This window comes from Orbilia oligospora (genome assembly GCF_000225545.1).
Source record: "Orbilia oligospora ATCC 24927 unplaced genomic scaffold scaffold00215, whole genome shotgun sequence".
Taxonomy (NCBI): Eukaryota; Fungi; Ascomycota; class Orbiliomycetes; order Orbiliales; family Orbiliaceae; genus Orbilia; species Orbilia oligospora.
In genome coordinates, this window is record NW_011645772.1 from 1,116,253 (window position 1) to 1,141,357 (window position 25,105).

The 25,105-nt window shown below is 45.3% G+C and overlaps 10 protein-coding genes across 10 annotated transcripts; 4 read left to right on the forward strand and 6 right to left on the reverse strand.

Annotated features, from left to right (window-relative positions):
- Nucleotides 1-221: 221 nt before the first annotated feature.
- On the forward strand, nucleotides 222-1,025 carry AOL_s00215g339 (uncharacterized protein; the record flags this gene model as incomplete). The annotated part of the gene is made up of 1 exon (XM_011129541.1): nucleotides 222-1,025. One exon carries the CDS (start codon nucleotides 222-224, stop codon nucleotides 1,023-1,025), a length of 804 nt encoding a protein of 267 aa, XP_011127843.1.
- A 1,434-nt stretch (nucleotides 1,026-2,459) lies between these two features.
- On the forward strand, nucleotides 2,460-6,109 carry AOL_s00215g340 (uncharacterized protein; the record flags this gene model as incomplete). The annotated part of the gene is made up of 5 exons (XM_011129542.1): nucleotides 2,460-2,469; nucleotides 2,688-3,389; nucleotides 3,457-3,846; nucleotides 3,908-5,447; nucleotides 5,512-6,109. The coding sequence occupies 5 exons, from the start codon at nucleotides 2,460-2,462 to the stop codon at nucleotides 6,107-6,109; spliced, it is 3,240 nt and encodes a 1,079-aa protein (XP_011127844.1).
- Nucleotides 6,110-6,653: 544 nt separating this feature from the next.
- On the reverse strand, nucleotides 6,654-7,875 carry AOL_s00215g341 (uncharacterized protein; the record flags this gene model as incomplete). Its single annotated transcript, XM_011129543.1, has 3 exons — nucleotides 6,654-6,952; nucleotides 7,027-7,551; nucleotides 7,713-7,875. 3 exons carry the CDS (start codon nucleotides 7,873-7,875, stop codon nucleotides 6,654-6,656), a joined length of 987 nt encoding a protein of 328 aa, XP_011127845.1.
- A 618-nt stretch (nucleotides 7,876-8,493) lies between these two features.
- Nucleotides 8,494-10,293, reverse strand: AOL_s00215g342 (uncharacterized protein; the record flags this gene model as incomplete). Its single annotated transcript, XM_011129544.1, has 1 exon — nucleotides 8,494-10,293. One exon carries the CDS (start codon nucleotides 10,291-10,293, stop codon nucleotides 8,494-8,496), a length of 1,800 nt encoding a protein of 599 aa, XP_011127846.1.
- A 1,145-nt stretch (nucleotides 10,294-11,438) lies between these two features.
- Nucleotides 11,439-13,268, reverse strand: AOL_s00215g343 (uncharacterized protein; the record flags this gene model as incomplete). The annotated part of the gene is made up of 1 exon (XM_011129545.1): nucleotides 11,439-13,268. One exon carries the CDS (start codon nucleotides 13,266-13,268, stop codon nucleotides 11,439-11,441), a length of 1,830 nt encoding a protein of 609 aa, XP_011127847.1.
- Nucleotides 13,269-14,038: 770 nt separating this feature from the next.
- AOL_s00215g344 (uncharacterized protein) lies at nucleotides 14,039-17,143 on the reverse strand (the record flags this gene model as incomplete). Its single annotated transcript, XM_011129546.1, has 1 exon — nucleotides 14,039-17,143. The coding sequence occupies one exon, from the start codon at nucleotides 17,141-17,143 to the stop codon at nucleotides 14,039-14,041; it is 3,105 nt and encodes a 1,034-aa protein (XP_011127848.1).
- A 1,383-nt stretch (nucleotides 17,144-18,526) lies between these two features.
- Nucleotides 18,527-19,192, forward strand: AOL_s00215g345 (uncharacterized protein; the record flags this gene model as incomplete). Its single annotated transcript, XM_011129547.1, has 4 exons — nucleotides 18,527-18,609; nucleotides 18,734-18,907; nucleotides 18,969-19,035; nucleotides 19,103-19,192. 4 exons carry the CDS (start codon nucleotides 18,527-18,529, stop codon nucleotides 19,190-19,192), a joined length of 414 nt encoding a protein of 137 aa, XP_011127849.1.
- Nucleotides 19,193-20,183: 991 nt separating this feature from the next.
- AOL_s00215g346 (uncharacterized protein) lies at nucleotides 20,184-22,100 on the reverse strand (the record flags this gene model as incomplete). The annotated part of the gene is made up of 6 exons (XM_011129548.1): nucleotides 20,184-20,600; nucleotides 20,674-21,259; nucleotides 21,327-21,418; nucleotides 21,481-21,611; nucleotides 21,672-21,741; nucleotides 21,825-22,100. 6 exons carry the CDS (start codon nucleotides 22,098-22,100, stop codon nucleotides 20,184-20,186), a joined length of 1,572 nt encoding a protein of 523 aa, XP_011127850.1.
- A 976-nt stretch (nucleotides 22,101-23,076) lies between these two features.
- On the reverse strand, nucleotides 23,077-24,042 carry AOL_s00215g347 (uncharacterized protein; the record flags this gene model as incomplete). Its single annotated transcript, XM_011129549.1, has 4 exons — nucleotides 23,077-23,133; nucleotides 23,203-23,703; nucleotides 23,778-23,911; nucleotides 23,976-24,042. 4 exons carry the CDS (start codon nucleotides 24,040-24,042, stop codon nucleotides 23,077-23,079), a joined length of 759 nt encoding a protein of 252 aa, XP_011127851.1.
- A 343-nt stretch (nucleotides 24,043-24,385) lies between these two features.
- Nucleotides 24,386-25,078, forward strand: AOL_s00215g348 (uncharacterized protein; the record flags this gene model as incomplete). Its single annotated transcript, XM_011129550.1, has 1 exon — nucleotides 24,386-25,078. One exon carries the CDS (start codon nucleotides 24,386-24,388, stop codon nucleotides 25,076-25,078), a length of 693 nt encoding a protein of 230 aa, XP_011127852.1.
- Between the last annotated feature and the right edge of the window lie 27 nt (nucleotides 25,079-25,105).

Below are 25,105 nucleotides of genomic sequence, written 5' to 3' on the forward strand. Positions count from 1 at the left end.
TTGATCAGATTTCCGACCTTCTTCGATCAGATTAGAAAGTACTTACAGCCTTATTGTCACTGTTACTGTTACTGCCACTGTCATTGTCATTGTCATTGCAAGTGCATTGCATTGCATTGCCCCTCCACGTCCATTCACAGCTACCCCTCCACCCGCCAAGCTCGATCGCAACCCGACCGAGGCTTAAGATTTCGAATTCATCCCACGGAAAAATTCACAAAATGGCGACACTACACACTCCAACAACCGTCGAGGCCTTCCGAGAGGTCTTCGCTTCGGTTCCCGATAATATCCTACTTGCAATCTCCTTTCACACATCATGGGCTGCTCCCTGCAGGCAGATGAACGAGGCGTTTGCCGCCATTGCCGGCTCTTCTTCACCCGACAAGGCCGTCTTCATCTCCATAGACGCCGAAGAAGTCCCCGACGTCTCCGAGGAATATGAAGTTTCCGCTGTTCCTTTTTTCGTTCTCGTCAAGAATCGCCAGATCTTACGTAAGATCTCTGGTGCAGACCCGAAGGAACTAAACGAAGCCATACAGTCGCTCAGTGGTGCTGCCGGCAAGGTCCTCCTTGCCATCCCTCCTCCACAACAGGTTGCTGCTCCAGCTAGCAGTAACTATGATTCTGCCGCTGCTGGTGGTGCAGCCTCTGCAGACCCCAACGGTACCACAGATAGCGCCACAGCAGATGATGTTGAGTTAGAGGAGGAGTCATTACATGAACGCTTAACAAAACTTGTCAATGCTGCCCCGGTCATGCTGTTCATGAAGGGTACCCCGGCAGAACCCAAATGTGGATTCAGCAGGCAGCTTGTGGCTATTCTTCGGGAGCGTAATATTCGGTACGGGTTCTTCAATATTCTCAAGGATGACGAGGTTAGACAGGGATTGAAGGAATACAGCGATTGGCCAACTTATCCCCAGCTGTACCACGAGGGAAATCTGGTGGGAGGGTTGGATATCGTCAAGGAGGAGTTTGAGAATAACGAAGAGTTCTTGAGCGAGCAGGTGGTTCCATCGTGATCAGATGATTGATGGATATCTTATTCTCTTTTTTTTATATATCTTTTCCTGTTTCTTACTTATGAGACTAACAAGAATCGACATTCATCATGTGTGGCCTTTTATCCTTTCTGTCTGCCGATTACCACTTCCCTCTCGCAAGCAAAAGAAAAAGAAAACTAAAAACCTCATTTTTTTTTTTATATCAAAGTGGGATGGTGGATGAGGAGGTGTATCGGTAGCACCTATTATGGTATTTATGCGGGACCCTGGACGGCGAACAAGAATATGGAACACCGGTCGGGATACAGGAAATGCACTCTTTTACAATGCCTCTTTTTTGTACTTAAAGATATCCATGTTTTACGATTTTCAACGATACGAATCCAACTAGTCAAAGAAGAATATGCTCTTAAATAAGATTTTTGAATCTAGATCGATGTGTGTCTATACATTATACCGTAGACTGGCCAATCTAGAGTCGCCTATTCACGATATGTGGGCCCCCCAAAAGGCTGCAAGGGTCAAGACGCACAGTGACATCATCGTTCTTACAATCGAGATATCCAATCTGGCACTTTTGCATCGATATCAGATTCTAGAATCCGAAACCTCGAGCTCTCCTTTGTGTCCCAACCTTATAATTTTTTTCCTTTGATTAAGCTTGGGGGCATCGACAGGGGACTAGCTACTAGATCTAAACTCTCCGTCTCCCCTGAGCCCACCAAAAACTTTAGCCAATTGTCGACGGCGCTCACCGCTCTCGGAACTGGCCGCCGCTTCGAGCGCTTCTTCTGTTTGAGCTTCCTGATAAGATGCGAATTCCTCCAGGTTTGTGAGCACACTGCAGGGGAAGAATCTGCAGGCGGTTTTCACAGCGTTCCCACCGATTCTCGACGGTATTTGGTGTCCATGGGCCTGTTCTGTACTCGTCATTGGCCGTGCTGACGACTCGAATCAGCGAACTAATAGCCATGGCCATGGCCAGCCATGCAGCCAGGCCAGGCCAGGGCGGAAACTGATAATGTGACTACGGTGACTTGGAGTTTAATCGTAGGAAGAAAGAACCAGCCAGCGAATGATTTCTTTGAGTAACTTACTTTTCACAAGTAACCTCCACCTGTACTGTACTCTTACTCTTTCTCCACGATCTCCTTGCATTTGCATATTCGTCTCACAATTCAAGACTTCGGTTCATTCGTATCGCATCGTTGTGTCGAGTATTCCTTTCAGGGTCTGTTTAGCTCAGTCTAGCCTAGCTTTGGTCATTTAATCTTCGCGATCGATATCATCATAACCACCTCACCGTACAGCTATCGAGCTATCAAGGTAGAATACTTACCTACTTCCGTCCTGATCCCAGCGTCATACCGCTGCCTGGCACCATCGACATCAATTATCAAGTGACGCCAGGCCAGCTGTAATCCAGACGCTTCTAGATCGCAGTAGTACACAATGACTGGTGGTGAGTGCGAGTTTGAGCTATTCTTGTCCGATGTGCTGCACATCTCCACACCTCTCACGCCATGACCCCCTCCCACTCCCCATTACACACATCCCGACAGCCAGGATCCCATTCTCACGAGACCTCACACCCTCCCGTCTCCCGTTCCGTTTTCCATCCTCGTCTAGACCATCTAGTAGCCTAAAAGCCGCGAATTAGACCGCTAACTGTGATTCAAGCTGGCATAACTTCCTTCTCCCCAGCTGGTTCCGCAAACTCGTCTCCGTCGCATCTCCCAACGCATGTAACCAACCACCCAGACTCAGACGACGAATACTCCCACCTAGGTCACTCTCTCACCTCACACGACAGCAAAAGCGGCTTGACCCTTGCCGGTCTTAAGTCCCAAATTTTCAATGTTGACCGTCCAAATAATACTAATACCGGTCACCCCTCTGACGACCAGCGCGATGATGAATCCCCAGAGCGAGGTTCGGACGAGGAAGAAGCGAAACATCAACAGCAAAACGCATTCTATGACTATCAAGAAGATAAGGCCTTGAAGCAAACGGATGCGAAGCTTTTCTATAGCCAATTATCTCGTGTTAATACCATGACTGGTCAATTGGTCGATGCTGGCGTGTCGCAACAAGGGTCTGTGGCAGCTTCGCCAGCGATAGCACCTAAATCCGCACAACCTTTCAGTGGATTCTCCCCGTTGGACTATTCGGCGCGTTTGCAAGCTAGTAGGGGTGGAAGTAAAGCGGGGAGCGTGAAGAGCTACGGTGCGCAGGCACAGAAAGCCATGCCTTTAGGGTATGGGTCGTTTGAAAAACCACTAGGAGAAGCAGAAGTTCAGGCGCCGAACATGACAGGTTTCAATGCGATAAATGACGGCCCTGCAGCAGCTAATCAAGCTATCGGTGGAGGTTATGCAGCCCGTAAGTGGTGCATTCTATTGTAGTCGTTATTGTTGTGTCATGGAATTCGTGGCTAACCCCGAGATAGAGGATGCTGGTATCACGGCCGAGCTTCAGACTATCTATACGAATGTGCAGAAGATTCTCGATCTCCGACACAAGTATATTCGACTGTCCCTTCAGGGTCCGACTGACAACCCGAAGGATGACGCTGCTTGGAAGATTTATCCACCGCCCCCGCCCCCTGTTTGGGTTCCAGAGGGCTCGCAGGTGCTGCCTCCACGGGATGATCCAATGTATGGCACGGCGAATATTGATGGCTCTGCCGAATTGAATCGCTCGGGTGGTAAAACCAGAAAACCGGGTCAAGATATTGGTAGCGACTTCGTGTTCGAGGAATGCGAGATTCCAGGGGAGGACGAAATGGAGTTCCGGCTAGACGATACCGGTGTCTACCAGGTTTACGAAAACCGCAAGGGTAAGATCGATGCTCTTCATTTATTTCCAAAAGGATGCATCCCGATGCTAACATGTTATAGCGATTGATGCCGAGCTCCCTATCGTCGCCATCCCGACGATTCGAGAGTACTACATGGATCTTGAAGAAGTTCTCAACATCAGTTCCGACGGTCCCAGCAAGTCTTTCGCTTTCAGGCGACTTAGTTATCTAGAAGGGAAATGGAACTTGTACTTCCTGCTCAACGAGTACCAAGAGATGGCAGACTCGAAGCGGGTGCCCCACAGAGACTTCTACAATGTCAGAAAAGTCGATACTCACGTTCACCATTCCGCTTGTATGAACCAAAAGCATTTGCTCCGATTCATCAAGAGCAAGATGAAGAAGTGTCCTGATGAGGTCGTCATATTCCGTGATGGGAAGCACTTGACGCTCCGGGAGGTGTTTGAAAGTATCAATCTCACAGCGTACGATCTTAGTATCGATACATTGGATATGCATGCCCATACCGACAGTTTCCACCGATTCGACAAGTTCAATTTGAAGTATAATCCTATCGGGGAGTCCCGTCTACGTACCATCTTCTTGAAGACGGATAATTACTCCAAGGGTAAATTTTTGGCCGAAATTACTCGCGAGGTGATTTCCGATCTTGAAGCTTCCAAATACCAGATGACAGAGTACAGAATCTCAATATATGGTCGCTCAGAGGACGAATGGGATAAGCTCGCTGCTTGGGTTGTTGATAACAAGCTGTTCTCACACAACGTCCGCTGGTTAATCCAAATCCCTCGATTATATAACATCTACAAGGCCGAAAACCTTGTCCAAACTTTTGAAGAAGTAGTGAGGAATCTCTTCAAGCCGCTCTTCGAGGTCACAAAGAATCCTGCATCTCATCCCAAACTTCACGTTTTCCTTCAGAGAGTTGTTGGTATCGACAGTGTCGACGATGAGAGTAAACCTGAGCGTAGACTGTACCGCAAGTTCCCATTCCCGAAGGTTTGGAACACCGGCCAAAATCCTCCATACAGCTATTGGATCTATTACCTCTTCGCCAACCTTGCATCCTTGAATATGTGGAGAAAACAGAGAGGATTCAATACTTTTGTTCTTCGACCACACTGCGGAGAAGCTGGTGATACTGACCATCTGGCCGCAGCTGTTCTAGTTTGCCATTCCATTTCCCATGGCATCCTGCTCCGCAAGGTCCCACTGCTGCAGTACATCTTCTATCTTGAACAAATTGGTATTGCAATGAGTCCACTCTCCAATAATGCCTTGTTCCTCGCCTACGACAAGAATCCATTCTTACAGTACTTCAAACGTGGTCTTAACGTCTCATTGAGTACTGACGACCCCTTGCAGTTCGCATTCACCAAAGAACCATTGATCGAAGAATACTCTGTCGCTGCACAGATCTACAAATTATCTGCAGTTGACATGTGCGAACTTGCTAGGAACAGTGTCTTACAGAGTGGATTCGAAGCAGGTTTGAAGCAAAGATGGCTGGGTAATGGGTGGTACAAGCGTGGAGTCTCTGGAAATGATATGGAGAAGACGAACGTTCCAAATATTCGTATCCAGTTCAGAGATGAGACTTTGATGCAGGAGTTGGAGATGTAAGAACAGACCCCCCCATTTGATTTCATATACATTGACAACATTTACTAACAAAAACATCAGGATCGATAAATATACCTCCTCTCCAAATGCACAAAAACCAACCGCGCAGAAGCTCAGTGCGCCACAACATCAGCAAGTTGGTGAAGCACCAACGTCGCAAGCGAATAGATTGGACTACCTAAAGAGTCAAGAAAGTCAAGCTGGTGGGCTGCAGGTTTCCAGACCGCAAAGTCCTACAACTTCGATGTATACCAATCCGACCGCCTCTATCGCCATGACCCCTAGCATTCATAGTTACCAAGTTCCACCGACGACTCCAAAGATGATGTTAGCGTCCGGCAATAATGAAGAAATACTTACACCAACGGATCGGATTAATAGCTTTAGTCTTAACCGCACACGGAGTAAGAATGAAGGTAAAAGCCCGAATAGTGGCGAGTCTAGATTGATGAGGGACTCAAGTTTAGACAATCTCGTTAAGGCGACGGGTGAGATGGGAATTAGTGCGGGAGAGCCGAGAGTTTGGCCGGGGATGATTAGTCGGCAAAGGGCTACTACTGTTCCTCTTGTTGAAGGGGAAGAGAGCAGCAAGGATGGAGCAGCGGAGGAGGAAGGGGTTAAGGGAACGGGTCTGCTGGAAAGGATGAAGAGCACCTAATTAGGTAAATTAGGTAAATGGTTGGCATTGCCCCGGTTTCGTGACACAACGGCTAGCTTTTGAGGTTGGCAGTATTTGATCACTTGACCAGTTATTCTTAGCATGTTGCAGTTTATGGGCCGGTTGTGAATTTTCCATATTCTTTTTAAAGGGAACATTGACTCTGTAGAATTTTTTGATTCCTGTTCTCTGTAGAAATCAGAGACAATATGCAATATTATTATGAAGTTGTAAGAACATGCGAGAATTTTTGCTTTGGTATATACAAGGAGGATTATTTCGGCTTCTAAATCTTGATTTAAGGACAATCAAATTTTTTTTTTGAATTCCAATTATATAAGATTATTATAGGGTAGCGCTCGCATTGAATCAAAAAAAAAAGACCTATCTAAGGCGCTTAAGACTGTAACGAGAGAAGCTTATGACGCTGAAGCCACCATGTTCTATTTCCTACCTATGCGTGAACTGACCCAAACCCTTTATTGTTTTTAACCCCAGACCTACTCCCAGACTAAGACCAGGCACACAGTTTCCCAAACCATCTTCAGTCTATATCGTCGTTACTCGTCTGAACCGCCGGATTCGTACTTTTCTGGCTGGTCGTCCCTTCACTCTGTCGAGCGTCTTCAAATATTTCGTCATCCCCTTCGTCATCCTCTTCATCATCGCCATCATCATCCTCGTCTTCTTCGTCAGTATCAACATCCTCCTTCGGAGTTAGTGTAAACTGCACAACCAGGTAAACGGTCTGATCAACCCGATTCTTCAGCACATAGCGAAGCGGTTGGCCATCCCAATACTGTAGAATATGTATTGAAATACCCGGTAAGTGGAGTGCGAACTCTACAAGAAATCGCAACGAGTTAGTCTATCATCGAGAATAACGAAGCAGATAACGAGGAGAAGGGGTGAATCACCATTAAAGTCAAGATACGGATTATAAAAATCCATCCAATACTTCTCCCCCTTTTCGAACACAAATTTCTTCCTCTTTTCCTGTTGAACAAAGAATTTCATCCTTGCAGCTCCATCTTTCGGTATCTCTTCTTCGGAACCTTCTTCGGCATTCAATTTAGATTTATATAGTCCTTCTTCAAGAACATCTACCCCTTCACCAGCTTGTTTCTTATCATCTCGATCTCCAATATCGATAACATTCACACTACTCAAAACCCTTCCTTCCAACCAAGGTTTCTCAGCCCATGGATCGCCATCAAGTCCGGGATCTACGACCCATCTTGCAACTCTCCAGGCAACACTAAACCCCGGCGGCAAGTTTTTTGAAATCGGCTCGTCAAAGTCATTGCCCAGGACTAAATCGTCGCCGTTTATTGATGAATCCTTGAATATTAAAGGTGAGAAGGAAATGGAGTATTTATCTTTATTCGTGGAGTGTGGTGGTGTTTCGAAGTATGGAGATGTTGAGGGGAGGGTTTTATCAGCTATATACTTATATAAAAATATCATAATTATTTTGAAATTAGTTTCTTTTTTGTGTTGAAATCAAGTTGTATTTCCCAATTCGGAATCCCTGTAGATCACAGGGATCTGATTTGAGAAAAAAAAGCTAAGCTTAGCATGTATATATGAAGGTATGACGTACTTCCGCGATAATTTTGTATGCGAACGAATAAATCTGTAGAAATGAGATTTGTGTCGAAGTGAAGTGGTTGTTCGGTATTGACGGGGACGGGGACGTGGGAGGAGATATCGCGGGTGGGCCCGGCGGTGACGGTTAATGTGTAGTTGGTGATTTTGCGGGTCATGATCTTGATATTGATATTGATATTGATGGTTGGTTGGGATTTGGGAAATGGCTTGGGTGCAGACTATTTGTTTATAAATTTAGGCTTTTTGTGCTGGGAAGTCGAAGGAATGTTGGCTTAAGCTTAGTTTGAACCTGGGTTATGGTAGACGAGACTACTAGTTACAATAGGTGGTACAGTTTGGTTAAGACTAATGCATGTGTAAAAACAGAATGTATTTTATGGTTACAAACCTAAATTAGCTAGCGCCGTAGATCTCGATCCTATAGCTATCGCACGCTCGAGATCTAAAGGAAAGTTTAGAATATGCCCAGGTAATGAAGCTATTCCCTATCGTCATTCTTTTATAAGTAAACTAAATATAGAATAACCCTTAGAAAAACGAATGTGGATTACTTTATAAGTATTTTGTGAAATCGAAGGATCCTAAGAAACTCTAATATAGTAGGCTTATATTAACTATAAGAACGTGGATATGTATCGGATTTTAAACTTGGTCCATGACTCTAGGGCTCCCCTTCAAGAGTGCTGGAATTCGTATTGGATATAAATCTTGTATTCCGTCGAGTGTAAATGCTAACTAATATGAATAGTTTGAAGCATGGCAAAATCAAATGATTAGCCCATAGACATTTTGAAAATACTCCCAGTATCGTCCATGTAGTATACATCGTCCTCAGCGGCGACGAGCTGGGAGATAGATGAGGGAGGCTTCAAATCTACCCATTTATGGGAACCTGCTTTAGGTCGATCTTCCTCGCCACTGTGAACTACCCCCCGCCTTTTGTCCTTAGCAGGCCCGTAAGAATAGACTGTATACCGGTGCGAACCCGAAACGACAAAGTCAATTTCCTCTGGATAGGTCTCTGAATCGCAATTTCCAGTCTTGCTCCTATCTCCGACTCGGTAGGTCATACCTCCCTTATTAAACATCAATTTAAGGACTTCCCCAGGATCATAATAACTAACACCTATTATGTAGAGACTATGGTCGCTGGTGCCACCGATTATTTTGCGGAATGGTATTTCGAATGCCAACTCCCATTTCTCGTCAGCCCCTTGGTATTTCAGAATTGTTTGGTCTGAGTGATAGATTATCTCTGATGCTACTGCGATGATATTCGTGGTTTCTGGGAGTGTGCTAGTTGGTCCAAGGGGCATGGGGCAACCTAGAAAATCCCAATACCCAGATAATTTATCTGTAGCCTCTCGCCAAACGGAGACATTCCCATTAATTGTACACTTGTACACGAGTGGGCTGCTATGAGATGCTGCGATTTTCTTATTGCCGCTTTGCTTGGAATCTATGGCATACCAACCATTATCACTTTTGTCGTGCGGATATCGTAAAATGGTACCATCTTCGTTCAGTCTATATAAATAGTCGGAGCTAGTGACAAGCTGTTGTATACCCGCTGGTGATTTCGCTCCTGACCACCATGCAATACGCTCCCACGTTTCTCCTGTTTTATATCTCCAGATGTTTCCAAGAAGGCTGAAACGGTAGAGAACGCCACCGGGAGCGGCAATAATCTTGAGCTTGTGCTTATCGCAGGTTTGAAGGATGCAGGTCCAACCCCGTTCTTCCTTATTTCTCCGTGCTGCGACCCAGTCTCTTAATTTTTCGATCGTGATCGCGGGAGGTTCTGAAATACTGGAGCCCGTATTCCACCTATACATGGCTGAACGGTCGTCACCACCGAATGTTTCATTACTATATGCGGGCCACATAACCGCGTCCCTACGTGACGAATGAACAATGCCGAGTATATGTCCTGCTTGATGGAGGACAGTTTTTCGTAAGTTCTCAACAGTCCATTTCGTATCTTCGTCAAAATACATGTCAATCGGAGTATTCGGGTCGACACCATTCGGTGGAGGGTATGATACGAAAACGGGTCCAGATTCCCCTCCTCCTCCACTATTAGCCCAACTGATCCTTATGTTTCCTTTTCCGGGGTGTGGCGCAACCTCCAAGAAGATAATCGGGACTTTTAGTAGATCTTCCCAGTCCTTGAATACCTTTTCAAATACATCTCGAATCTCGCGAACGGAGAGTTGGCCGGAGTATTCGTTAAAGCAGTAGGTTATCGTCTTCTTATTTTTGAGGGTATATCCTTCTGCATAGGCAGAGTTCACTGTTCCTCCACTCCGGTTGCAATTACTATGGCAATGGGGTTGGTTGAAGTGGTTGGCGGTTTCGACATCGAATACACCAGTTTCAGGAAGGCCCGCCCATGATTGGAATCTGGCAATGCTTATTGAGAGGATGGCATATTGTCGTAGAGGGCCTGAAACCTCTAGCTTTTCGGTCTCTGAGTCGGAAGGTAGACAGCCGTAGCAAGCGAGGTGAGTGAGGATATTTTTGATCGCAGGTCCGGCCTCTTCTGCCACTTCCTCGACTGTTGGCGGTGCCATTTTTGAACTTTGGCGCCGCTCTGCTCAGTTTAAGTATATATTTTTTTTGAAGAATCTCCTACTCGAATACGTTTGTGGAATATAGCGGATAATTAACAGATATTCTGTATTGATATCGTGAGAGCCTCGAGATGAAGGCGGGGACGGATCTGTGCCACTTATTTGCATGGGGACAGCGCCTAACTGCTGCCTGCGGTCCAGACGGATATCGATGTGGGCTGCACGGCTGGGTCATGTTGATTGTACCCCGCCTTTGTTGTCTTCTATGGCACACGGCTCCTGTAACATACGTAATTAATGTGTACTTTTGAAATTTGAAATTGCATACATGCAATTAATTGTGTACAGTCTGGTGGGTTAACCACCATTAATTAGTTTTGACGGAATATACCGATCAATTTTAAGTATTTTCGGGAAGCTCACTGACCTAATAATATGTATATCGAGTCTATGGGAAATATTAAAACAGACTTGATCGATACATATCGTATTAATTTAGTCCATGAAATTCATTACCTATTTATGTACACAAGCAAGTGGCAGAAGATCATACAAGGCATCTGAGATGACTAGACTAGAGTTAGTGACGAGGCTTGACATGATGCTACTAAATGAAAGGCCTCAACACCAAGAGTCCAACAGAGCTACTGCAAGTTTATCTCAAGGACATCAAGGCTATCAAGGACCCTAAAATAGCCTCTACGAAAAGATTTCAGAGTTTTATACTGATTTAAATTATATATTTTCGAGTTTCTATCAAAGATTCAATCATAAAATGTGTCTTGGGTGATCGAACATATCAACCTAATCATGATGCCATATATATAGCTTCTAGTGCGTCATATATATATATATATATATATTAGGCTTCAATCAACAAATACAAATAACTACTAGTTAATATATGATACTTAGAATGAGGCTCAACTCATTAAGCTCCCAGAGCCAGATCGGCGCCTATCCACTAGAGTACGTGAAATTTAAAATGGTATTGTGAGTTTCGGTCAGCTTAGAGCCCAAGAATTAAACATTCTGTATAGCGGAAATAAGTAATTGACATTTATCTATGTAAAGGTTATAACCTTAATATCCTGAAGATACGTAGCCATCCGACACTAAAGATCTTTGAGTAGTTATATATCCTCCTAACAGAATTTCCCTCCAGATCTAGAGGTCTGAAACGAATAGCTATGGATTGCACCTGTAGATTCCAAGAAGTAGACGTTATGTTCACTAGCTACCAATCGCACAATGTAGCCAAGGCTAATATGACTTGGTATGGGTTTTCCTACCCACTCCGCTGGACTTCCAAGAATTTTATTTTTCCGGTCAGTAAACCAAACCATCTTTTGTTCGCTACTGTAGGCGTACAAATACGTTCCTGCGGCTGCAATTTTGTCAATGGATCTGAGCCCACCTAATTCACCTATATTTACCCAGTTTTTGAGGCTTTCTGGGTCGTTGGTGCGCATACCATCCCATTCGAGGACCTGCCCCGATATATTGAGTTGGTAAAGCCGGTCCCCAGAACCAACAAATTCAAAACTGTTAGCATCATAGCTGTCCTCTTCACCATGACCGTGGATGAGGTGGCATTGTCGATACGCACCCTCGGAGACATAAACCCCCCTATCGTTGTGGATAATGAAAACTTGCGAGGCAGTCGTAATGATATCTTGTGTGGTTTGAGCGGAGTTCGCATCCAGTAGCTTCCATTGACAACCTGGTTCGTTACTAAACGATGAAACTAATCCATCGTTAGATTCTAACTTGTATAGCTCTTTCCCATCACGCGCAGCTCTAATAGTTATCCAATTCATAGATTTAGATTCGCCATCAATCTCTTCCCAAATTTTGCTCTCTCTAGCTCGTCTCAGGATCTTCCCATCAATGTTCAGAAGGTACAGGTATTGAGAACTAGCGTCGAACTCCACTGCGTAATACTGCCCACTGACTACTTCCCACCCCAAAGAAGGGTCATGTTCCCAAATGACCCCGCGAGTAAGTCTATAAAGATGATTTCCAGGGATAGCGAAAATTTCTTGTGTGTATGATAATCCCTCTTCGTGCTTCAGAATTACTCTCCATTCTAGATCCATTTGACGGCCGATACGAAGTTGTCCTCCATACCTCTTCCTTATCTCATAGATATCATTTTTGTGTAACTCTGAATTCTTATACACCGGCCACATAGCCGAATCTTTACCAATCGAGTGACCGAGCCCAAGTATGTGCCCTATTTGATGAAGCACAATCTGTGGGAAGATACGAGATGCGAATTGCTGACCATCCTCCGCCGGACCACCATCCGCCCATTCGTTGAAGTATATCTTTATATCCGCATGTAGCTTTTCCTTCGACTGTGGTGAGTATGAAACGGCTACCCATTCATCTTTCCATTTCACGGTTTCTTGGACCTTTTGGGGAGCGACCGGGTCGTAGTCTGTACATTCCGTTGCAGCGTCGTCGTTCGCGTTCTCATTTCCAACCAGTGACAACTTCCCAAAATCGTACCGCCATCCGATTCGTATATCGACATCCTTATGAGGTGGCTTTTCCTCAAATCGCAGAGGAGGCGTAAGATGACCACCCCATTCTTTAAACGCCTTTTCAAAAGCATTTCTAACCTCGACGACGGTTAAGTAATTGTCGGGATATTGTTCGAAGCAGTAGGTAAGGCTGCTGTTCTTATACCAGTCATCGGCGAAGATGTTTTCTTCGTGACTTTTGTGGTTGTGGCAGTGTGGTTGCTTTAAGTGTTTTGCGGTAGCTGCGTCGAAGATACCGGTTTCCGGGGCGTCCATAAGGCCCTGAAATTTGGCAATGCCGGTACATACTGCCGCATATTCATCGAGTTCATCGATTGATTTCCCCGAAGGTGGCGAATAGCAGTTAAAACAAGAGAGGTGTTCTATAATTTTTTTGATGGCGGGGCGGGACTCCCTTAGCACGTCGTGAGCCGTTGGATCTTGCATTGTCGTGGGTTATAATATTGTGAGGTTATGATATATAATATATGACTATAATCACCACTACCCAGCTTAGGTATTGGTCAGTACCTCCGCATAAATGTAGTCCGACTCTTCGAATTTGTAGGTTTTGATTGAGTGACTGAAAGGGAAGAGAACATCCTAAGAATCTTCATCTCTGCCAGGCGGGGGTAATTCCGGACGTAGTGACGTATGGACGCAAGGCTGGGGTATTTTGTCACTAAGAGTATGGTTAGGCAAGTTAGTCCAAATATATGCGGCTGCGCGGCACGGCATACACCGCCTCGATATATATCTACATTGCAATGGATGTGATTAAATTTAGCTACGTATACCTTCGAATCAAAGCAGAGTTAGTCCTATATATTTCATTTCGAATGTTTTGTGGCAATTAATTGGGTCGAATACTGGTATATACAGGCATTCTCACGGTTTCAATTTTTATATATTTTTTGCGAATTTGAAAATGCTGTTGCAGAGTAAAAAGATAGGTAATATTTAGTCTTGTTAGGGTTATTTTATATTTAGACATTCCATAAGTGTCTACTATTTACTTCTGAGGATTCTATTGTATTCCTGGTGCATGCTAATGCAAATGATTATAACACCATACCGCTCTAAGAGCATGACTATGAACGAAGGAACGAAGCCATTCACATATTAAAAAAAAAAAGCTTTTCAGTCCTCCATCTCCATCTGACTAAAAACGAAGGGAGAGGATAAATGCAGACGCTCAAACTTTCCTTTTGCAAGTCTTAAAAACTGCCCATACTGATCCAAGCGCTCATGAACCCTAGTCGCCTCCCCATATCGCTATGCATAAAAGTCACAAACTCCTGCTCACTAATTCTTCCCGGCCCACCTCTCGTCGCCACCTCTTTCCTTACTGTCGCCAACGGATCCCGTGGAGTTGCACCTGCTCCCGCAGCAGCGGCGGCTGTAGATGATTCTACTCCAACGTCTAAGGAAGGAGAAGTAGAAGCAGAATGTTGCGAAGCAGAATCAGCGGTATCATCGAGAACCGAAAAAGGGTTTTCCGGGTCTCTATGGAGGGATCGACCAGAAGTAACAGACGGTAACGAGGAAGACGGCGTCTTATCGATGTTTTCCTTATTTTCATCGTTAGACGGCTTTGGTCGCTCCGTCTGTTCCACAGCTTGTCCCTGTAACAGATCACCAGAAGATGAAGTCGATGAAAGCAAAATCTCCAATCCGTCTCTTTCCTTTGCCAAAAACAAAGCATCGAGCATTTCGTTGATACCCTGTTCGACAACCTGGCAGAGAATCTCCCGGCCTACGTCTTCCTCTCTTTCCAGCCCTCTGCTAACTGCCGGTTTCTTTCTTTTGATGAAGTCATCGCCATAGTCGTCGTCGTCACTCCCCTCATCATCCGATTTGTAGTAATCTTCGAGATAATAAAGCTTCAATTCCTCCTTCATGGGACGACGGATCGGATCTTTAAGCCCACTTGTCCAATCGTCTGGGAGATCGAAAGAAGAGCCAAATTGTGGTTCAAAGTTCGGGGCGGGGATGACATATGAGCCCGGCGATGGGTTGGTGGGTTCTTCCTCCTCGATTGTTTCTTCGCGTGGGGGTGCCGGTGTTGCTACTCTTTCAATTACCGTATCTGGGATATGATCTTCTTCAGGCTCCTGTTCTTCCTGTTCTTCTTGTTCGTCTTCCTCCTGAGGCTCCTCTTGTGATTCCTCTTGTGATTCCTCTTGTGACTCCTCTTGTGACTCCTCTTGAGATTCCTCTTGAGATTCCTCTTGAGATTCCTCTTGAGTTCCCCCTTGTACCTCCTCCTGTTCTAGTTCTTCATCCTCGTTAGTCTCCTCGGTTACAGCTTCACTAGTCGGAGCCGGCGCAACCGTAATATCCCCTCTATCATGTGCCTCCATGATTCTATTCAAGTCATGAATCATATCATCCATGCTATCGGTACTCCTATTTAGCACATGAATCATATCCTCCACATTGTCTACATTCCTTCCGTCCATAAGATTCCCGAAATTCGCACTCCTCATATTCTCGACAATTTGTCCAAAGTTATCCCTCGTCTCACGTGACAGCTCCAATATGCCATGATCGATAACGCCGTTTTCCGCGTGTCTGCTCAATTCTTGGATCATGGCTCTTGCAGCTTCAACTTGTTGGATAGTATTCACGATCCCCTCTACACTTTGAGAATGGTCAAGGAGAAGAGAGGCCGTAGGTTGCTCGCTACTTGGCGTATTATCGGTAATTTCGTCGAGAAGCTCTCTCAGTCGGGGTTCTCGTCCTGAAGACTCGGTGTTCCCATTTGTATTCCCGGTCGTACTAGCAATGCTATTCGCCTGGTCGCGCTCACGCATCTGCCGTAGCAACCGTTCTGCCGCTCGCTGATTCCGTCTCGCTAGTCTGTCTAACGAAGTATCCCTTCTATGCCTTTGAAGTGCGTTCGCTATGGTCTCGCTTCTCCTCCCGAGCTCATTACCATCCGGATTCAACGCGTCACGGTCAACATCATTAATCTCCTCGCTGAGGGTTTTAACTAATCTTGCGTCTTCCGTATGCGGAATCGCAGCTGAAAAGGCAGCAGATAAGGGTTGCGAGCCATGAATCACGTTCTGTGCTTGCGTTGATTCCATCATATCATCCTCCACACCGGCGATAAGATCCTTGACCAAGTCTTTTTGCAAAGCATAATACGCTCTGAACATCTTTAGGACATCCTTGCGTTCTATGTATCCATCGTCATCCAGATCGTAAGCTCGGAATGTTCTTCGAAACTTTTCGGTCATGTTTGCTGTTGTCGGGAGGGGTTTCTTAGTTTTAATGGAGAGACCCTTCACGAACTCTTCAAAGCCGATTAATTTGTTCCCATCAGTGTCGAAGAAGGCAAACATCCGGTCGTAGATCAGATTTGGAGGTGGTGGACGTAGATGATTATTTGGTACGAAACACTTGTCAAATGTTTTCCTATCGATACCGCCCCCCAGGCCATTCGGATCGTCTGGGAATTCAGTTGCAGCAAGACATTTGAATTGTTCGTACAGAGCCTCGATTTCGGGTGGTTCGAAGCAGGTTTCTTTGGCAAATCTTTTTAATGCTTCCGGTGGGATGCTGATTGCCATGATACTCGGTTTTCCAGGGTACACAGGCTGCTGAGTTTTCTGGGGGCTTCCTAGGAAAGGCGCTGGTATTCGGACTTTGTAGAACAGATGGGTTTTCGGATGGATATCTTGCGCTTCACAGGATTCGCAGAGGTCAAAATCGATGCAGTTTGAGCAGCGATATCTGACACCACGGATTGGCATTGCACTACAAAGATTGCATGTTACGCCTCGATGAACATAGCCCTGTTGCTTTGCCTGGTCTTCAGCGATTAGGTATAACAGTTGGAGAACATTTTGATTTTCCTGGACATCCTTTGATTCCCTATCGTATGAAAAATCGCTTTCACCACCATCTTCCCTATTCCCACGGGCAGCCACACCGGCATTGTTGAGCATTGTAGTTATCGCTTCATCATTAGGGAGGGATATCGGGTCAACAACTGGTGGTCTGGTTGCAGCGGTTTCATCGGGATTAGCGGTAGGAGGGACGGTTCCATCGAGACGACGAAGAGCTTCAGCGGTTGCAATGGCATGATTGTCGGCAGCAGAGGTAGTACCGTTAGTATTACTAAATGACTGGAGACGGTTTCGTTGACGCTGGGCGTTCCGACGACGGAGCTGCTTAGGCTTCTTTTTGGGAGGAGAGGTGTAGACTTGGTGGAGGTGAAGGACACCAAGAGCGACTATGACACCGGTAATGATAAGGATCTGAGGGTAGTAGCGAGAGAGAGAGCTTGTTCGTGAGGACATGGCGGATTCCATGATTAATATATTAATTGGTAAGAGATTGTTTTGGATTATTCGGGGAGGTTAAGGTAATGCTGTCTGGCGATGTTCAGGGGAGGAGGAGCGGGATTACAGAGCAGCTGCCCATCCTGTGGGAACAAGCAATACACCTGTGCCGTTTGAAGTCGGTATGTACAGGACAAGTACGTGAGTACAATGAACAGCTTAGCTGCAAACTGTCATTTACAGTTGCTATCAAGAAGTAGAAGAAGGAAACAATATGTAAAAAAGGCCGCGTGGAGAACGTGAAGTTTGGAGAAAACGTGGTTGACATTTTGACGTGGGGGAGATAATTGGAGAACATTCTCCCCGGTGCGTCCCCGGAACCATCCCGGGGATGCCAAGATACAACCGGGGACTCTGGTTGTTCCGCCCGGGAGAGGTCACAGGCCACAGTATGCATATGACATAGGTCGGGAGGACGACTTCCGGCCAGTTCACAGTACGTAACGTAACCTAACATAACTCGAGAACGATAGTTAACTTTTCTCCGTAGATACTACTCTTATCACAAAGTAGAATAATAACAATAATGCGAGTGCACTTGTTCTATTGAAATCTAGGATCTTATCGTAAGCCTGCGGGTGGGTACCGATATCGATAGCAGACCGCCGTAAGGATCAGATCAGATCAAGTGCAAGTCCAGTCGAGAGAGGAGTACGAGACAAGACAAGACAAGACAAGACATGGAACAGACTGCATGATATCACCACCAGGGTTGATGATTTCAAGCTGCACATACGTATTAATATTGGTATGTATGTAATGTGCACTGCTTCCCTCGTAATTACCCTGCGAATAGAATCACGAGGAATAGCCTTCTCTCTTTCCATTTCTCAACTTCAAGAAATATTCTGCCCGTGATAATTTTTACCGCTGTTATTGCTATATTATTCTTCCGTTCTGACTTACTGACTTAAGTCCAAAGCACCTGCTTAGTAACTCAAAGGGAAGGAGGTACTAGATACTAAGTAAGTACTAGTTACCAGCATTATCACAAGCTCGCCGCTTCGCTGGTTCTACCTTACTCGTTCTTTTCTGCTCAAACCACACAAAAAAGATCCCGCCACACCACAAACTGCATCCCCAGAACCTCAACCTCAACCTCAGCTTCTTTCTCTTCTTCTACCGCTACCTTTCTACCCCTCATCGGTCTACCATATACCTACCTATCTATCACGAAGGTACCTATTGGTCATCTGTCTACCCGTCGCCGAGTCCGCTGCACCTATTCATCTTACGTATAATAGTGCCCACCGACACCAACAACCAACCAACCAACTACCACCACCACCACCTTCTTCTCCTCCTCCTCTCAAACCTTATCGCCATCCCATCCATCCAACTTATCCACCCAAAATGACCGGCGAATCGTGGTTATATCTTCTCGCGGTTCTGCTAAATGCAGTTAACCTCTTCCTACAAGTCTTTTTCACCATTATGTAACTCTCTCCCCTCCTTCACCTCACGCGACCCGCTCCTCTATTCTCCATCCATTTTCCCTATATTAGCGGTACAAAGATCCCAGATATAGATATGAACATATATACTAACAGTCATCAACAGGTACTCTGACCTAGAATGCGATTACATCAACCCCATCGACCTCTGCAACCGTCTTAACTCCTACATCATCCCAGAAGCCGCCGTTCACGGGTTCCTCACCGCTCTATTCCTTGTCAACGGCTACTGGCTCGCTTTGGTCCTCAATCTACCGCTCCTAGCCTTTAACGCGAAGAAGTACGTTTCTTATTTCTTCATCCTATAAAAGGGAAATCGAAAAGCTAATATAGAATTATAGGATCCTCGACAATGTCCACCTTCTCGACGCAACAGAAATCTTCAGGACATTAAATAAGCACAAAAAGGTACTTTTAACCCCGAATTTATGCTAGAAAATGAGAATTGGAGGCTAATACGACGGCAACAACAAAGGAATCCTTCATCAAACTCGGCTTCCACCTCGTCATGTTCTTCTTCTACCTCTACAGCATGATTGTAGCCCTCATCCGCGACGAGTCGTGAACCGCTTCGCCGATCCGGAAGTTCCAGGATAGATTGAACAACGTATAATCCTTTATCTACCAACAAAAACGGTCAATCAATCAATCGATAAAAAAAGAAAGTATAAGGAAGCATCATATCAAGGAAAGCGATATGGGAAGCGTAAGACAAATAAGGTCTTGGGAGTTAATTTCGCGATTGGCGGAATAATCGAAGAAAATATTGAAAAGGGAAAACAAAAAAAAATCAGCTGATGGAAAAATGCGAACTTTGAGGATATGACCTGCTGTATATGCTTCTCTCTGTACTATTCTTTTTTTTTATGATCATCCTGGGACTCTCTGGCGGCAAAAGGAACCCAAGACAAGGCCCGCAAAAAACAGGCGTGAATGCCCTGCGACGGAACGGAACTCAATACCAAATACCACTTACCAACGGCACGACTTAACTAGCAAACGGACATACGACCCTCTCTCTCTCTCAAAAATCACCACGACTTAATCCAAACCCAAAGATATCCCCCACGTACTTAGTACCCACTTATGTATCTATCCTTCCAGTTCCTTTTTTTATTCTTTTCCTTTCTCTCTTTTCTTACGTCCCTTTTTATCTCAATTACTTCTACTAGCCTGCATGTTAGATGTATGTCTTATGACTCGCTTTCTCTGTTTTTTACTCTAATGTCTACTGGTATTTTTAAAAAAGAAAAACAACGGTGGTCTTCTACTATTATAATTTTTCGCCCGTTCTCTATATATACCTTCGCTTACAGTACTTGGTGCCTAAATTCTACCCCGAGGAATCAGTCACCGTGGGGTAGTATGTAAAGGGGGAAAAAAATGATATTCCATTTCAATATGCACAGTTTTGAATGATAACCTAGCCGTCATGATAAACAAGACCATCACCATCACCTAAATGATTCCAGAAAGACCGAAATGTAACCGGTCTCAAGTCCAGCTAAAGCAGCAATCCACAAATCGCCCCTCCAAAAGAACAAGAGAAATGTCCTCTATAACATAACCATTCCAATCCCGCTTCCAAACTTCTCATCCAATCCCATCTTATTATTCATGCCACCAGCAATAGGCGCCGTCCTGTAATTGTACAAGTAGTAATGCAACTGTCCATCGCCGGCTCCGAACTTTTGGTCACCGAGGAACAGTACATTATCCAACAATGTCAAAGCGTTGAAGACATCAAAATTCATCTTTTTGGCTTCGATCAACCCGTCCTGCATAAGTTCGTTCAATCGCTTCTTCAACGCGGTCTTCATGGCATCGCCGTCCTTGTAGTGCGCAAATGCGGTTTCGGAGGCGTAGTAGAAGAGGTAGGCGGCCTTGATCATGCCGTGTTTGGAGTTATTGATAACTGAGGATTCGAGGCAGTAGAAGTTGAAGAAGTCGGTGATTTTGTTAGATTTAGGGTCCTGTTTTTACTCATTAGCCTCTCTTTCTTTCTTTCTCCCTTTTCCGTTTTCTAAAATAAACACTATATCTTACCTCAACGACATAGGTCCAAATAACTCTATCTTCATCCTTCTCCTCACCCTTGTGGAGGAACCAATGTTCGAGCTCCTCTTCCGAGAATATCGGCGCCATCTCAAATCTAGCCAAGTAGTTATCCAAAAGGACCTTGACCTCTGGAATGTCCTTCTTCTGCATCAATCGCAACCCAGGAATCTTAGTCTCTGACGGCAGTGCATACTTTGTGATCTGCTTGGCCTTGGTACTATTTGGTGGCATCGGCGAAAACCCAACTTCATGCAACTTCAGCCAATCCAAACTGCGGTGGTAATATCTGCAGCTGCTAACTGGGGTTGGTAGAACGGCTCCACCGGTGTACAATGCCTGCCAGATACCTTCGACGTTACAACGACGGGTAACTTCACGGATGAGTACCGGGGCTAGACGCTTATTGCGGAGTTTCTTGTGGATGCAGAGGAAGTTGACTTCGGAGCAATTGAGGGTAGCGGCGCGCACTTTGAGGGTTAGAGGGATAGCGGAAATGAATGCGACAAGTCTATTGCTGGCCTTCACACGGACACCGACGTGCCATTCCTTCTTCCAGCCTGGGGGTTTTAGGGCCCTGTGGTAGATCAAAGCTAGTTTAGATTTTGCACACAATGTGAAATGGCAAAAGAGGAAGTACTGACCACTTGAAGAAAGCTGGGGAGTAGGCGAATCGGAACATTGCCTCGTCGTCCTCGACATAGTGACCATTGAGAAGAGTGTAGACCTCCTTAAGCTGTTTGGATGGTTAGACCATATTACATAGCCTCCCGAGCGTTCAGATGGGAGAGAACAAACCTCTTCTTCATTCTCAAGATCAACGGTACACCATGTGAAATCGTCAAGAAGCTGTGCAGGGTCTTTTGGAACAAGGTCTAGGTCTCCCTTCTTTATCTCGCCCTCCTCTTGCTGTTTCTCCGCGTCGTCATCTAATCAATACAATCAGCCCAGCTCTATAGTAGCTTAATAGGTTTGTTTGAGGAGCATACCGAATCGAGGAACAGGTTGCGTCTGCCAAAACTTATAGCTTGCCATATCCTTCGCATTCTTACCAGTAGCCTACAACCCACCCCACCATCACTATCGTCAGCTCCAAACCAGACCACCAATTCTCGAAATAAAAGAAAGAAGAAGAAACTCACCATTCCAGCCAATAGCTCTCCCAATTTCATAGTCTCCAGCATTTTCTGGACCGTAGCAGGATCCTTACCCTGCGTCTCAGCCCTCAAACCCGGGTTCATCTTAATAATCTGATCCATTGTCTTCTTATCCAGTTTTCCGACTAACTGCGACATATCGACACCAGGAACTACAGATTCGGCAGCAGCTTGGGCAGAACTAACTGCTACCGAAGAGCTGCTACCTTCCTCAGCAGGAGGGGCGGCTGTTTCGTCCACGATCTTGGATTCTTCTGCCATCTTTTGTTGTTTTAACGAACTAGATGGATTTCTAGGAAAAGAGAAAAGTGATAGCTATGAAGGACGATTGGTGAAGCCTTTACTGTCAATGGGTAAAAGCGTGATGATGGAGATGATGGAGGAGAAATAAGTGAAGTGGAATGAGGTATCGTGGTGGAGGAAAGGGTAGGTGGGAGGGACTCGGGTGGGTTTGGTTGTGGTATTTGTGGGGAAAGCACCATATATTGGCGGGTTTGTTGCGCCAAAACGAACACGATTCAACAATTTACTGCCAATTGACACAAGATGCTTCGACTAATGCCGTATAGACTATACCTACCAGACCCAGGCAAAACGGCAAGGGGGCGGGTTTCCTATCATGGGTTTGTGGACCGCGGCGCACATGATCAAGGTACGGTACACAACAGTCTTTTTTTTCCTTTCTAATAAACAGTGGTGCTACGTATATTGTGTTCGGCTGGAATTACTGTGAGAGGCCACATAGACGTTCTGGTAAAAAGGTACGGAGAACGGCCGGATAATATAGAGCTTGAAACAATAGCTGAAAGTTTGGAGCTCCAGAACGGCGAGGGGAGCTTTGCTTGGGCGGCCGGCTTTGGTTCCCGGAATATAATAATTCGAAACCAGGGTTGGCGATTTCATTATTCCGGAGCCGGTGGGTGAATATATACATACCGAGTACTCCCTACAGAGAGACATCTCGTCGGCTATTATTGTAACTATAGCTATAGTAATATGATCCTAAGCACTTAAGTAGAGACTAATATGAGGCTCTTCATAAAAAACAAAGATAGGATTGTAGGGTGTATACATTCGGGTACTCTATACAATTCTGGTATGAACGGAAATAATAGAAAAAGAAACAGCACTTTTATACGCCGCTGACCCACCCCAATGCTAAACTCCAAACCGGTCATAAAATATAGATCATCATAAAACCTGATGCCAGATACATTTCGTGTAGCAGATTGTAGACTTAAAATCGTTCCTTCTGTCTGGCGGCCACAGTCCTCAGAGAGCCATATACCTTGCCCTGTTGCAGCAATTTATTAGTATCTTCTTCCAAGTTGCAATGAGCTCTTCCAAATAAGTATGGACATACCGGTGGAGCACCCAAAATCAAACTAACAACCGCTTCTCTAGCCATTCTAATGTTCTGGAAAGCGCCCAGAATATGAATCTTACTATCCGCTAGCACGATTCTGGTCTTCGTCGCATTCTCAATTGCAAATCGTGTCTTCCCGTCCTTTCCAGCAATACGTCCAATAGCTCTCGACAAATGTTCTCCTTGTAGAGTCTTCACATCTTTAATCTCGAATGTCTCGGTATACAGCTCATCCAATCTCAACAAAGCGATGGCATCATCGATATCGAATCCTAGTGTGAAAACTTTTACAAAATCGGCGGCCTTCTGGAGGGCTCCTGGGTCTTCGGTTTTCTTGTTATTCCGAATTTCGACACACTTGTTGGCAAGGTTCATTCGCACATCGACTTTGAGATGTTCGACTATTGGTTGGTAGATCTTGGGCCAGGCGGCTTTGAGAGGGGAGAAGCGGTGGGGCGGGACGGGCACTTTGCGAGTTTCGATTTTGTAGATTTTTTGCTACAACATCATGAAATCGATTAGCAAGGAAGATAATATTTAAGAAAAAGCTATAAGTGAGAAGGATTTCATACACTCTGCTTCGCAGGTTGGAAGACTGGTCTTCCTTCTTCATCTATCCGCATCTCTGTGTCCTCATGAAGAGGGTTTTCTGTACTCTCAACGGTCGTTGAGAGTGTCTCTGCATCGAGGACGATATCTTCGGTGGCTGCGATTACTATTAGTACTTTGTCCGAGCATATACTACCCATCCTCATAGGATATCACTATACCTTCAGACCACTGCGGGGCGGCCGATGATTCCTCGACCGGTTTTACAAGAGCTGTTGGAGCCGGCATTTTAAATTATACTAGCTTGGTAGGAGCGGTATTAACAGCGACTATGATCGTAATAAAGCGATAGTAAATATTTGCTTCCTTCGGTGGTGGTAGTGCGAAGTTATTGTGCGATCAATAATATCGATAGTTGTTGAAGTTTTGAGGATTGGATAGAAAACGAATTCGGTTTGGGGAAAAGAAAGAAAAAAATCGACCACCAGGATTGTTACTACTTTTGGCTGCTGCCATGGTGGGCTGCAAGCTGCAACACCGACAAACAAACCACCTCCACGATCACAACCATCAACATGAACTTCGACACGACCTTCGACATCACCGACATCGCGAGATAACACTAACCATCATGGCGCCCTCGCTGGCTATTCAAATATCCGGTCACCTCGTCTCCACCAAATCCATTCTTCCTTCCCAAACCTGGCTGGCTTCTTTCCTATCCACCCAGAAGTCCAATCTCCCCTTCCAATCCCTTACCCAAACAGCCTTATTCCGTCTCCTAGCCTCCGAAATAACCATCTCAGTCCAACCAACTCCTGAAAACATCTTTCCTGCTACAATTCACGATTTAGAAAACCGTTCGTCTCGTCTTAAAGGCCCCGTTGTTGCACAAATCGTCGATATAGAAGATATTGGACACAGCAAACTTTTTCAACTCGACGCGTTGGAATCTGCAGAGCGTGGTGAGAAAACGAAGGGAAAGGAGGTTATCAGGGTTATTCCTGGAGAACAAGATGATAATGATCCCGATAACCTTGGTTTGACGGGTGCCAGTGGACCCCATAAGCTGCTGCTGGAGGATGCGAATGGGACAAGGGTTTATGCTTTTGAGTTTAAGCCGATTACCGGAGTGGGTATTGGGATGAATATTGGGACTAAAGTGGTAATAAGAGACGTGAAGGTTGTCAGAGGAGTATTGATGCTACAACCCGGAAACACGACAATGGTTGGTGGGAAGGTCGAAGAGCTACATAAAAACTGGAGGGAAGAACGAAAGGGACGGCTAAAGGCTGAGATTGAAGCTATGAAGGAGGATGGATGAGGTCGCAAAATGGAATTCAACCTTCTA